At 34.1% G+C, this 14,036-nt stretch overlaps 2 protein-coding genes across 8 annotated transcripts in view; one reads left to right on the forward strand and one right to left on the reverse strand.

Annotated features, from left to right (window-relative positions):
* The window catches only part of LOC124946622 (probable glucarate transporter), a 19,978-nt gene extending 16,390 nt beyond the window's left edge, over nucleotides 1–3,588 (reverse strand). Inside the window, exon 1 of one of the 5 annotated variants that reach the window (XM_047487523.1) lies at nucleotides 3,555–3,588. In XM_047487523.1, coding sequence (XP_047343479.1) covers nucleotides 3,555–3,573 — 19 coding nt within the window. In that variant the 5' untranslated portion in view covers nucleotides 3,574–3,588. Of the gene's footprint in view, nucleotides 1–98; nucleotides 550–3,554 lie in introns of those variants that run through there. The other 4 variants (XM_047487524.1, XM_047487526.1, XM_047487525.1 and 1 more) reach the window with 4 other exon arrangements.
* Nucleotides 1–12,355, forward strand: part of LOC124946621 (UNC93-like protein) — a 13,641-nt gene extending 1,286 nt beyond the window's left edge. For 2 of the 3 annotated variants that reach the window (XM_047487519.1, XM_047487518.1), the window contains 7 exons: nucleotides 90–3,392; nucleotides 6,607–6,929; nucleotides 7,173–7,806; nucleotides 7,952–8,343; nucleotides 8,446–8,578; nucleotides 8,669–8,806; nucleotides 8,917–12,355. In XM_047487519.1, coding sequence (XP_047343475.1) covers nucleotides 6,732–6,929; nucleotides 7,173–7,806; nucleotides 7,952–8,343; nucleotides 8,446–8,578; nucleotides 8,669–8,806; nucleotides 8,917–9,137 — 1,716 coding nt within the window. In that variant the 5' untranslated portion in view covers nucleotides 90–3,392; nucleotides 6,607–6,731 and the 3' untranslated portion in view covers nucleotides 9,138–12,355. Of the gene's footprint in view, nucleotides 1–89; nucleotides 3,393–3,473; nucleotides 3,747–6,606; nucleotides 6,930–7,172; nucleotides 7,807–7,951; nucleotides 8,344–8,445; nucleotides 8,579–8,668; nucleotides 8,807–8,916 lie in introns of those variants that run through there. The other variant, XM_047487520.1, reaches the window with a different exon arrangement.
* Nucleotides 12,356–14,036: the final 1,681 nt, after the last annotated feature.

Here is a 14,036-nt window from a genome sequence, read left to right on the forward strand (position 1 = left end):
AATATTTTGTCAATTAGCGGCTTCGATATAATACGTTAAATTCCGAAGAAATTTTCTTGATAAATAAATTATAAAATCTATATTTATAGAAGACTTACAGCTTCTGCGAAGACGAGTAACAAAAGGTGATATCGTAATGATATTCAGTGAATTTTCTTATTCTGGCACGACGTAGTGGATTTATAGATGGTAAAAAAAAATTCACCGAACAACCACTTATTATCACACTAAAATACACTGTGAGTTAAATTCGTAATTTTGACAAAATGAAATTTCGAAGAGGAAAAAGTAGAAGAATGAAGAAAAAGAAGGTAGAAGAGATAAACAGACGAAAATGGAAAGAAGAAAAACCTCGAGGGATCGTGAGGGATGGAGAGTTAAATGAGACAAGAGTCGATAGAGAACCTTCATTTATAAGAAAGTACCCAAGGATCGGGTTTCCAATGGTTTTCATCGAAGAGGAAGGGGACGCCGGTCGAACTCCCCGTGCATCCACACGCCTAACTATTGTCGATGTGTCGTCTACTGATCTGTAGACGATCGTACATACGGTACAGTACGGTACGCTACAATACAATACGATACGAATATTACTCTCTCTCCATGGTGGGAGCACAGACACTCTCGATCTTTGATTTTCAAGGTCAACTCGGCTTGACTAATCACAAGTCATTCTTCATATCGCTGTGACAAAAATGTGTACATCTCACTCATAATGTACCACTACGACATAAGATTATCATTGCAATACTTATATGGTGACTGTTACTTGCATTCAAATCATCAATCAAATTTTTGTCGTTTTCCTATCATATGGTACTACTGTGAAAATGAAAAAAAAAAAATAAATAAATAAAGAATATAATAAATAAGGAGAATAGAAAGAAACTGGAAATAGCTCATTCGCGAAAGGCAAACTAGAACGAAACATGCTACATGTCGCGATATATTACAACTCTTGCTTATTGTTCCAAGTAGAAAGTCCTTGAAGGACGATCTTGCCGATCTCTTTGCATCGCTTTGAGGCCTTAAGTAGTTTCTAGAAGGTAAACATAGAGGAAGTCGGTTAACACGACTGGTATCAACGAGATATATCCAGAGGTGATTAACCCTCCTGATTACCGATAGAACGATGCGAGACGTTTTATCTGTCATGCGAATGCCGTAACATTGACATACTTTTCATACCAAGACCGCCTCTTTATCTTTCTTCCTGATATCACGGTTTCACCTAATCGACACAATGTCTACCGTCTAATATGTGTATAAATATACCTATATATGTAATACGGATATACTAGGAAGAAAAAAATGATAAAAAGTGAAAATATGTTTGACCACATATATATGTACATAGTCGTATATATGTCTACGTAAATAAAATTAAAGGTCAATAATGATCTCCAGTCAAGCGAAATACACATTTAGATTCATTCCTTTTTTAAGCATAAGTTCGAACACCAAAGACTATTGACATTGAAACGATAAAGCCTCAGGCTAGACAATACTACCGATCGTCTAATTGATTCGTTAAATAGAATTTTCTAGTAAAAAGACAATATGAAAGAGACGAAACCGTTATAATATATGTTATAGTGAGAATGAATTGATTTCTTCATAGAATCAGATTAAGACATAATTATTAGCATCAACTAAAAAATTTTTGTTGAAAATTTGATTCAAATTGATGACACGGTATACCGATATATACGTGAATAACAATTAATAATTTACAATTAAATACAAAAAATATCGGTATTTTGCTCTTCCTGAAAATCGAGAGTAATCGAAATACAAACCAACACCTTCGTGAACATCCACTTTTGTTTTATTAGCAAGTTGCTTGGTCGTGATCATCTATAAACATAATTTTTTTTAGTGATCTATGGTGACATAATGACTCTATTACTATAAAATTCACAAATTAATTAGATACTATAAATCGTATGCCATTGAACAGAAAATTTAGAATAACACAGATCACTAGATAACAATGTAAAATAAAAAATGTACTATACAATTAATAATTGTACTAATAATGAAAAGAACGATTAAAGAAAGTTTATATTGACGCATTTATAATTTATATATAAATTATCTTAAATGTTAGAGAGCAGCTCGCTCGTCTCCGCTAATTTAAAACTTGACAAGGTTATTTTACAAAAATTAGATTTTGCGATAAAATGTATGCATTAATTATATTATCTAATTAATTATATATTAGCCTGTTGTGCTATGGCAACGAGAACTTGTAAGTATTTTCTTCTCCCTTATATAAAGTAATACGAGTCTTTCGAAAAGATATAGGAATCTCGAAAAATATTTCGAGAACGTTTCTTTGATTTCTATTCTTCCACTTCTTTTCTTCTTCCTCGCTGATTTGACCTTTTCTTTAAATCCTTGGAAAAAGTTAGTTGGGACGACGCAACAGATGCGACGTAAAAGATTCGCCAAGAAAAAGAAAGAGACAAAATTTGGGAAAATCGTGCGAAAACGAAGAAGCGCGCGTGCAGTACGCATTCTCTCCGTTATTGACCATCGGAACGAGTCGAACCGAGGTGACTCGAGTCGAGCCGAACTGAGCTAAAGCCAAAGAGAGGAGTACAAGAGACCAAGAGGAAAGACTGATCCCGGTCCTCGAGTCCTTTGAAAACGATAACAACGTAGCATCTCTGTCTTTTTTATTTTTATTTTTTAACCTTTCACAGTGAAAGATATCCAATCTTTCTAATCCTTTTCTTCCTTTTGCTGCGAATAATTCAACGTATGTGTTTACATTGTGACGAGAACAATCGATCGGACTTCTGGCTTTCTTGTATTTTAGCCCTACTTTAAAAAAGAAACAGAGAAATATATATTTATATATGTAAATATATAAGTAGTGTGTATACATACACGCACGTATTCTCATGTGGATATGTGTGCATGTACCTGTGTCTGTGCATATACCCGTCATATCAGAAGTGATAAGAGGGTGTAATCTTCCTTGTTTTTCATAATGGTGAATATCAGGATCGACCAGTGCTTTCTACGAAAAGAACGAAGAAAGAGCTTTCCTCGAGCTACGAAAAACTTTCGACGAAACGAAGGAAGCTTCGTGAATTGTTAAGAAGCAGAAAAAATGTCCAGTATAATTTCGTGACTTCTTTTCCAATAATTCAACAAAATTATACGTTCTTTCATTTCTTTTCTTGTTCGTTCAAACGTATGTATTAAAAAATAAAATTATTTTTAAAACATGATGTTGTGTTAACACGAATCTATCATGATCGTGATCGATTGGAGTTGGACAAGGATCGCAAATCTCATGGATCAAGGATCGCATTCTTCGTCATTTTTGCGAAGAATCTGTCATCTTAAGAGCTCGTCTTACTAGATTATTATGAATAAAAGTAAGTTCCTTTCTCTTTTTCTCTTATATTCACTAACGATTTTATCACAGGATTATCACTATTATTATTGAATGTTTTTTAAATACTTTTAAAGAAGAAAAAATAAACTCGCGTCACGAGAGTTACAACCGAATATCGTTTTTCAATATATTAGTCACTTACCTTCAAGTCTTACACCCATACATTTTTTCGCTCCTTTGAATATGTCTCTTATGTCGATTTACGCAGCATGTGTGCGCAACAGTTTTTCTTTCGGAAATGACCAAAGAAGTTGTTGATCAACGATCGGAGAGATAAAGATCAGTGCAATAAGTTTAAGAAGGACGGAAGAAAGGAGACAAAAAACAAAAAGTGGTAAAAGTGAAAGAAAAATAAAGAAAGAAAGAGAGATAAAATAGAAAAAAGACATAGCTTGGATTTGAGTTATAATAAAGGCGAGTAATACTTATAGGTCGTAATCTAAATCGGAACATCGACATGTTGAAAATTGAAAGGAGTTTGACAACCTCGTATTTCGTTTCTTTTTGCCTCATACTGCTCCCAACGAGATCTGATTTCGATGAAAAAATATAAAGGAACAATACAATATGCTATTATTTTGACTTTTTTCAAAAATATTTGAATTTTTCGTTTGTTTTGATGTTCGATTTCGACAATTTTAATAATGATATTATATTAAAAAATATTATATATGTATTATATATAATTATATATATTTCATATTATAATGATATAATATAAAAAAATTATAAGACAAGATCTCTCTGTCTTTCCCTCTTTCTCTCTCTCTTTCTCTCTTTCTCTCTCAATTTTTCTCCCTCCTCCCCTTCAGTCGTCCATGAATTATTCTTTGTTTCGGATTACTCGCTCTATTACCGCGATTAATTGTCGATCGACCGTATGTTACCAATGCTACGGCAAACGTGTGCCCATGTAATAATAGATGCTTGTCAGGTCACGTTCTGGCTTTACGAATCATGTTACATATTATTAACGGTTATTGATAATAAAAAAATCATTATCATCATTACGAATATCAATTCTTATAATAATATTTAAAACACATTCAAGCAAATAGATTTTTAGTTACTTTCTTAGAAAGTCCTATAAATCCATTTTGAATTATTTCTAACATTATTATAAAATATAGAGAAAATTGGAACACGATAGAAATAGTAATTTCTTAAAATATTCTTAAAATATTCTTAGAATATAGAATTTCTTTAAAGTTACGAGAAATAAAAGAGAACTAATTCAAGTGCGAATTCACGATAGGAAATATCTGTAAAAAAAAGAAAAAGAAACAAATAATAAATTTGTATAGCCGGTTTTTTGAAGGAAATACGCTTTTTATGATACAATCACACCAATCGCGCTTATGTCATTAGCAGTCATTGCGCATAAATCATTTTCTACAAGGTCTATAGTTCTTTCGATGTATCTTCGATCATTGACGAATTGTGATTCATGTTCTTACTTTTTCCTGTATGTAAATGTGCACGTGTATAATGATCATTGCAATATTCGACAAAAAAAAAGTGAGATTTGATTAGATCACAATCAAGTCAAGTTAAATGAATTCTTTAGAGTGACGAAATCATGGAAATGGGTGTGTTCAATCGCAAAACAAATTAAAAATGTAGGAAGAATTATGTAAATCCTGCTAAGAAGATCAAGTTTTCCACTTGTTACGAACGTTCCTTTTTATTCTATCACTCGAAACGTGGAGGTGTGTACGCACTTCTTGCCGATCTCATTGCTTTACGATTTGCATGAAATGAGATCTTTGTCAATGATTGGCTTGACGAGAAAATGATCGACCAATCGGTCCTTTCCAATCATTATTTCAAGGCCGTCAATAAATAATATCTACACTAACGGTTCTTTCGTCGCAAGTTCTTGTTCAAGGTTACCTTACGACAGATCGATTGATTTTTATTATCCTTTTTTCTGATTATTCTTTTCCTTCTTCATCTGGTTTATACTGTTGAAAGGAAAGGAAAACCTGCTAGTACATCGATCGACTTCTTGACTTTTTTCTTGTTACCTCAGAAATCGTACAAGTATCAGATCTTTATCGGAATGGGTATTAATGGGATCGGAAGTTAAAAATGATGCGAACACTTTTACAGTCAGTATCTCATTAAATTATTTCTCTAACTCTATGGAATGAATTCCAAACATGGCTCTCGTCCATTTGCAATTGCGGCTATACAGATTTAGCAATAAACCAATGATCAATCAACGAAAATCCAATATTTTATAGGCCATCTATTTGTAAAAAACAAGTTTAAACTTCTTACCTAAAAAATTAGTTCTATTCTTGGAAATATCTACGATGCTGATTTCAAAAATATCATCGGCTTCATCGTATCAAATCTAATATTCGAAATACGGTATAACGGGTTTATACGAAATGTAATAAAAATGTAGTGAGACTATTATTAGAAAATTCTGTATTTGAAAAAAATTTATAAAACCACATTATTTTTTCAAAATAATCCCTTCAGAGACTTAGAAAGAAGTCTATAGGACTTAGATTTAATGAAACTACTGGAATGTCCTTTGTAGATAAAAATTTGGTGTTCGGTGAAAAGTGATAGATGATATTATCATGATGAAACATCTATCTGTCTGCAAAGTATGACGAACTCTCTATCGTAATACTGATCCTAATGTTAAAATTGATCTAAAAGTATAAGAACTTAACTCTTTAAAAATATGACTTTTTGAACATTTTTTTCCGTTCTCGCTATCAAAGGTCTGCCAGAACACAGTTTCTCTCCTACACATTCTCGGTCTTCCGAAAATATGCGATCCGTATATTTTCGATAATGTTTGTGTTGCGTTTTCATCGAGCAAAATTTTAAACATCATTAGTATGTGTACTGATACAAATTGTTATAAACAGACAGCTCATAAAGTTTGAAAGTTTGCAATTCATTGGATGATTATTTAGATTATAAACATTTTTTGCATTACTGGAATACGTATTTATATTATTGCCAATAAACAATTTTCTAACAACAGTCTCAACTCGTATAAGACTATTATATACCCTATCTCGAAAACTAGATCTAATACGGTAAAACCGATGGTATTTTTGACATCAGTACACCAATTATACCCAAGAATGAGTTCAATTTCTGAAGCATCAAGTCAACAATTTTTTTCAGTTGGACGATATAATTATTAATATTTTCGTTTAAAAAAGCTCACTGAAGAAGCAATAAAAGAAAAGATGACTGGAAAGTGCCAACGTAAGAAAACAGGAGTGAAAAAAGTGGATTAAGAAAAGGATAAAAGCGGAAGGCAGGAAGGGCGCAAGGGAAAAGAAAGATGGGCTCTTTGCCAAATCTACATGAGTTGTCGAAGGAGAAACTCGAAAGTCCTGTTTACAGAGCCGTGGCAATTGGTGGACTTGGTCCGATGAGATTGCCCGCTCAAGCTCAACCGTTAGCACATACCCATCGTCGTGCGAGAAGCAGTGGAAATCATCATACCACTACCTTGTGGGATAATGACGCTATGTTAGAGGTCGGTAAAATATTGAAGAAATTAACGATTTTGCCATTATTTTTCTTAACACATTGCGGACGGATCACGAGAATTCTCATGTTGTTCTGTTCTAAAACTTGTGACCGGTCATGAGAATTCTCGTATTTGCGTTATTCACCAAAATCATACCTGGTCACTGAATAAAGCTAGCAATAAAACTACCAGCCCGCAATATGTTAATATAGCTTAAAGTAAAAAATTAAAGACGAAAATAACTTGTAGCACATGGCAGCGTACTCGCCGATTTCTTGTCGCTCGACCAGGACATCCGCCGCGTTGTCTTGGAGACGACGAGACTCGATGAATTCCTCAGCGGGAGCTTCATCAGTCCGTCGATTGATAGCTGCCGTAAGAACAACTCCGTCCGGGCCACGTCCGACAAAGAAAGCAATTCTAAGGCATTGCGCGGCCCTCCTTCTCGGCCATGCAACTTCCTCAGCCGCGATCTTGCCGATCTTTCCTCTCCAAGCTGGTCTTGGGACATTCAATCCTCATCTTGGACCGATATTATTGGCTCTACTTTATGCCACTGCTGCGATCACCGCTTGTTTCGCGCCGATTCTTCTTCAAAGATTTGGCACGAATCTCGTAATCAGCCTCAATCATTTTGTTACGACAATCTTCGTCGGTGTGCATTTATATCCGAAGTGGTATGTGCTTTTACCTAGTTACGCCATCTTGGGTGCCTGCGTCAGTCCGAGTTTTTTGGCAAGGACCTCGCACGTCAACATATCGGCAAGTTGTTTAGCTTTGCTCTGTGTCGATCCCGAAGATCCAGACGAAACTAGACGTGATTGTCTCTTGAGAAGACTTAACAGAGGCGTCAAATTGGCAGAAGATGTGGGTCTCGCAATAGGTAAACGTATTCTTTATTATTTGTATCTTTATTTATTTTGCTTTATTATGCTTCTCTATAGCTTTTCCCGTTCTATTTTATAATTTATTTCTTTCTCTTTCTCCTAATATAATTCCATCCACCTAACTTTTCTACAACTTGTTAGGTTGCCTGATCGCGGCAGTCTTGGTAAAACTTACGGACTCGATCCCACCAGATGTAACGGAAAGCGAGATTGAAGACGTTTGCGGTGCAGAGTATTGCCCCGAAGAGACTTATTTCTATAACGAAAGTCTCTATTTACCATCAATATCAAATAATACATCGAAGATGTTGATCAGTATTTGGTTCGGCCTTGCCGTTCTAGGAATGGGCATTTCCTGTGCCTTTCTCGATTCGAGAATGAAGGAACCACAGAATATAAACGACAGAGTTAGCACACGTAACATTTTCAAGTCCATCAAGTGCGCCTTTCAAGATCCAAAGCTGCAATTAGCGGCTCCATTAACACTCTTCATCGGCCTCGAGCAAGGTTTCATTTACGCCGACTTCACTGAAGTATGTTTTGAAATGATATTCGAGTTATGAATTTTTGAATGAAAAAATTCTCCTGGCCTATCTTTCAACTGATTTCATTGACTTTTTTTTCTTTATCAACAGGCATATGTGGCTTGCGCCCTTGGCGGAGTTGGCACCATCACTGTCAGTTTTCTGAGCTTGGCTTTGTTACAGGGTCTCGCCGGCGTAACGCTCTCCATGTTATTGAGGCACATCAAGAGATACTTTGTCGTAGGTAAGATGCTTCTCGCTTCGATGATAATATAAACATTTATTGGAAAAGTATTTACGTACCTCGTTTAATTTGATTGGTTTTGTGTTGCAGTCGTGGGTTTCGCTTTCCATGCCTGTTTGTTGCTCGTTCTGGTCGTCTGGAGGCCGGCTGGCGACGATCCGGCACTTTTCCATGTCATATCAGCTGCCTGGGGAGTTTGCAACTCTATCTGGGAAACTTTAATATACAGTGAGTTCTTTAGTGAGATTGAAATCGATAAAAATAAGCAGCAATAACAAAATGATATTCAAGGCGTGATATTTGTTAACATCCTCTAGAGCAAAATATTTTATTTTCAGCTTTAGTATTAGGTCTCTATCCAAATTCCTGGCAAGGTCCGTTGTCAACATCACTCTTCTGGAGATGGTTAGGACTCTCGTTAGCGTTGGGTCTTCATGGTTTGGTTTGCACACGATTCCGTGTTCTTGGATTAGCATTCATGTTGTTGCTATCGGTCGTACCTCATGTGTGGCTCGAAATTAGACTAGCGAAGCGAGGTAAAAGTCTAGCACCATTGTGACCGATAGAATCGACCGCGAGCGACCGAGGATCAACAATCGAGATCGAAGGAAGGCATAGATCGGACTGAGGCAGAATTGTTCCATCCAGCTTAAGGACGGCCAGGAAATGCAGCAGACGGAGGAGCAGCCCGGTGGCCGAGAATGCGACTTTTACCACTAAAGGAAGATCTTCGAGGAGAAGGGCCAATAGTGTAGCATTCGCCTGTCAAACAACTACATTGATGACTAATGAGGATGCGCTTCCCCTTTCAATGCAAACTGAAGAAGCACGAAGGAATAGCAGCGTCGAAGTCGCGACCAACGAACCAAAATGTACCATTTTCTCACTCTCGTGAGAAATCGAGATGTTTCACACAATCTCGAAATTTCTCCGATTTCGTCGTCCTTACTTTTCTCGAATAGATGACATTCTCGACGTTTTGGAAACGAATCCTCGTTCGATTACTCTTCTCCTTTTTTTCCTCTAGCGTTCTTACATATATATAGCACACTCGACTCCTTTCTTCTTACTCTCCATTTTTTGTTCTTCTTACCTACAAAGAAGGTAAAATATATCGGATAGTATACAGGAAAATATGATTCTTCGAGGTCTAATGATAGCGAAAGAATGTAATGTCATTGTTGTTTCTTGCTAATACGAACAAAAGTGGATTGCGAACAATTAACGGTCAGATGAATAAGTAAAAATGATACAGATAAGAAAAATAACCTCCTTTATGATCCTAAAAGCAATGAATTTTAATATTGATATATCGAGACGAACGAGCATTCAAATACTCAAAATTGATCTATGAGTGCAACGAAAAGCGCGCGTCATCGAATAATATGCTGGATGGAACAAATACGTAATTAGGATTCAATTCCTAGCCGAATAACAGTTTCTGTGTTTCTCAACTTTTCAGCTAATGAATAAACGTAAGATCACGATTGATCGCGGGGAAATAAACTCAAGGAAATAGTCTTATTCACGCACCTTTCCCAAGATAAATATAAGTAACTAGTGTGTACAAATTGTTCGCGAACTTTCACGAATCATGATCGATGCCGAGATGCACGCCCTGTATAATCATTGATCCATACTTGATGTCTTTCAAAACGTTCCAACTTGTAAAAAATAAACGGAAAAATCGTAACGTTACCTCTACAGTCTACGAACTCACTCCATATAATCTACATTCAGGTTGAGTCACGCAAGTTTCGTACGGGTCTCCCATTGATAATAGAAAAGAACGATAGAGCAGAAAATGTGATGGTATACCTATTACGAGTTTTATATTTTTAAGTTTTTCATTGTTTCCTAAGAAGAATGGTATACCTGAAAAAAATCATACCGATATCAGAAGAGATATAACATATTCAATAGTCTGTTTCACACGATTCACAATGTTTCACACGATCTGACTAAAAAAATTTTTTAAGAAGTAAACGGAATAAACGCCCAATAAAACACATTTATGCAATACGTGCATTCGTTATTATAGATATGAATATCTGTGTATATCATTAAACCCGTGAGAAAAGATTTTCAAAATGAAAGTAAAAGTTTTAATGTGACTCGCGCGAAATTATAGCTTTCAATGTGTTAAATAAACCACAATTTTTATTTATAGTAGAAATTCATCTGAAGGGATACTATTAGCCCTGAAAATCGATCAAATTTTAAAAGCAACAGAAATTATTATCGATAAAACGTTCGTCAAATTGTAAATAATAAAAAAACGTTAGGGTAGGAGCCTTCCCTTTTCATCAATCGTTCCAATCGTGTATGATGAAGCATCAAAAAAGGGAAAAAAGATAATCAAGAAAAAATTAAATATATGCGGAATTTATATGCGCAATACACTTCCAGTGCAAATTTTCTTACGAATCAACACATTAACTTTAAGCTAAATTGAAAAAGTGTAGAAAAAAGAAAAAGCGGGGAAAATTAAAATGAAATCAGAAAGTAAAATGCAAAAAAAATGTGGAAGTTGTGTAGAAAGAAATTCGACACGCGTATCGTGTCATATCGTTAGTTTATAATTAATGTTACGAATAATGTAACACATTTTTTATGAAAATCGTTAGCATTTTAATAAGGGTTTGCGTGCGGCGATGGACGTCAATTGAAAATTTATACCACTGGAATCGGACTGATCAAAAAACCTGCTGAATAGCACACTACTTGTATTATATAGATCAGCCTGTTATTTCTTATTTTTTTAAGTTTTCAAGTCGGTCCAATGAATACCATATTCGTATTAATTCATATTATTTTAAGTAAATTATTGAAACGTATTGGAATTTTTTCAAACGCGTCAAATTCGACGAAAATTGATAAATTAAAGTTTATTCTCTTTTTTCTCCCACTCATTGATTTTCAAACGACGACCATATACTGCTATACATCGTATATCGTATAATCTTCATTCTTTGTTTACAAGAATCGTAATATCAAAGTAATATGCGATAAAAGGAGATGATATGAAAAAAAAAAAATACGCACGACATTCATTACCTTATAATACTCGCGAAAAATAAACTATAAAAAGCACCACGTGCCTGATTATATCCCAATGTACGTACATAAATATATACATTCTTACGGATAAACTTTTTCCTGATACGTTTATCCACTTATATTTCTTACCGTAATAAAACTTCAAAAAATTCTAACCTATCATGAACTAAAGCGCAAGTAACATACAAAGCCGATGTAAATACCTTACAACCATGATCATAGTTCGTTACCAAGATTAAAACAAGAATCTGTAATTATTTAACAATTAATAAGAAGATATAAGAAAAAAAAGTGATACGTGTTGAAAAGTTAATACGTGTTGCATAGTAATGTTTAGAATAATATTAAAAGAATTATCGAAATCACGAAATGGAATGTGTCGCGTGTCTAATGTAATAGACTCTTTCACACAACATGAGAAAGCATAATGTTTTTATAAGAACTGCAGGAAATTCAAATTCAGACAAAGTTGTAAAGTATGGACCGTAAATATAAAAAAAAAAAATAGAAACAAACAGGACGAAAGATAAACATTGTCACCCTATATGACTTGTAGCATCTTTTTGCGTGCTTGTTTGTCGACATTTTTAATTAAATTTAAAATTTGTTGAAGGAACACAAAAAATCGGATCTCCAAAGCGGGGGATTATGAAACGCATTGGAAAGGCATGTATAATTATTGTATTTCATGAAATAATAAATATTATTCTTATTTTATATCGAACGACGTTTTAATTTAACTTTCATTGGTTTTTGTCGCGCATTTACCAACTTCGAGAAAGGATAAATACTAAATATTTCTCTAAACCAAATTCTCCTTTTTTTGGTTGAGAAAAAGCAAACAATAAATGCGTTTATTTCTAGATCTTTTCTTTCATTTACATATACATATATATATACATATATATATATATATATATATATATATCTCCTATAAGCGACACTTCTAACTCAACTTCCACTTTAATTAATTCCCAAACATGTATACGAAGTTAACTATAGGTATGTATAATGTAAATCGTTTTTACCATGTAAAATTGCGATTATAATAATAAACCCGATCGTTGGCAGTAAGCGAGCGAAAGAAAGTGTCGCACTTGTTTCGATAGTAGAATTACAAATTGTCGCAATCGTAATTACACAAAATGTAGAAATCATTTTGTTTGCTCGTTCTCAAGGCTTCTCACTAATTCATTTCTATTGTTTTCCATCATCCATGCCAATCAACCATAGTGACAAATAATACAATCTATAAGACTCATACGCTACACGTCAATAACATTATCTTTATCTAAATTATTGTCACCATCACACATATGAGACGTGAGTTAAGAGTTTTTTTTTACGTATTGACGTACTAGGCGAATAATAAATATAACAAATAGAATTGTATATATGTATATATATATCTAGTTCACTCACATTCATCATACCGCTAAACGCCATGGAGACACTTCGCTATAATCAATATAACTATGCCTCTTTATTTATTTATTTATTTCATCGATCAAGTTTCTTTTTTCTTTCAAAAATTCTGTGTGATTAACATAATCTTCGTAACAGATTCCTTTTACTGACCTCTATAAGAAAAAATCACGCATACATACGTTTTAGGAAAACAAATATATCTTTCAGATAATATACTTTATCAGACTGTTATCGTCATCATCGACATCATCGTTATAGATGTGGACTACTAACATATATATCTCAATATCAAAGTCAATATACACAACAGAGATCATAAGGAAGTATACTTGCGTTGTTCTAAAAGAAGCAAATAATACTAACAATAAGAGGAAAATCGAATTTATGATAATTATATTAAAAAAGAAAAAAGAAAGAAGGATAAGAATATTAGAAAGAAAGTTTAAAGGAAGTCTATCATAAGTAACTCTCTATTTTATCACGTGTTCTTATTACAAAGAAGAAAATACTGTAAAAAATCAGAGTCGTAGTTTGATATCTTGCGATGTCGACAATCGTACAATAGTGTTGAATTATTAATAACCTGCGTAGGATTTTCAGTATTAATATACTTTAATGCAACGTAAGATTCACAATACTGAAAAGTTAAACGCGAATCGTGAAGAAGACTTTTCCTCATCGCAAAAAACGATTTTTGAAAACAAGAGCAGATATGTCGTATGATCTCATTTCTTGCATTTTAAAATCTTTAATTGTTTACTTTTATTTCTCTCTCGAGACATAGAGGCATTTCTACACATATATGCACGTTACATGTTATTAAACCGTACTCTTGCATTTCTTCTTCTTTTTTTACGTACCGATGATAACGTAGACTTTAGACCAAAATCAAACGAGGCAAAAACGGTAGATGATTTATGCTCTATGAATGTGAAATTACAAGAAGGCAGTCTATCTTTCTCGAAACTTT

This window comes from Vespa velutina, chromosome 2 (genome assembly GCF_912470025.1).
Source record: "Vespa velutina chromosome 2, iVesVel2.1, whole genome shotgun sequence".
NCBI classification, from domain to species: Eukaryota; Metazoa; Arthropoda; class Insecta; order Hymenoptera; family Vespidae; genus Vespa; species Vespa velutina.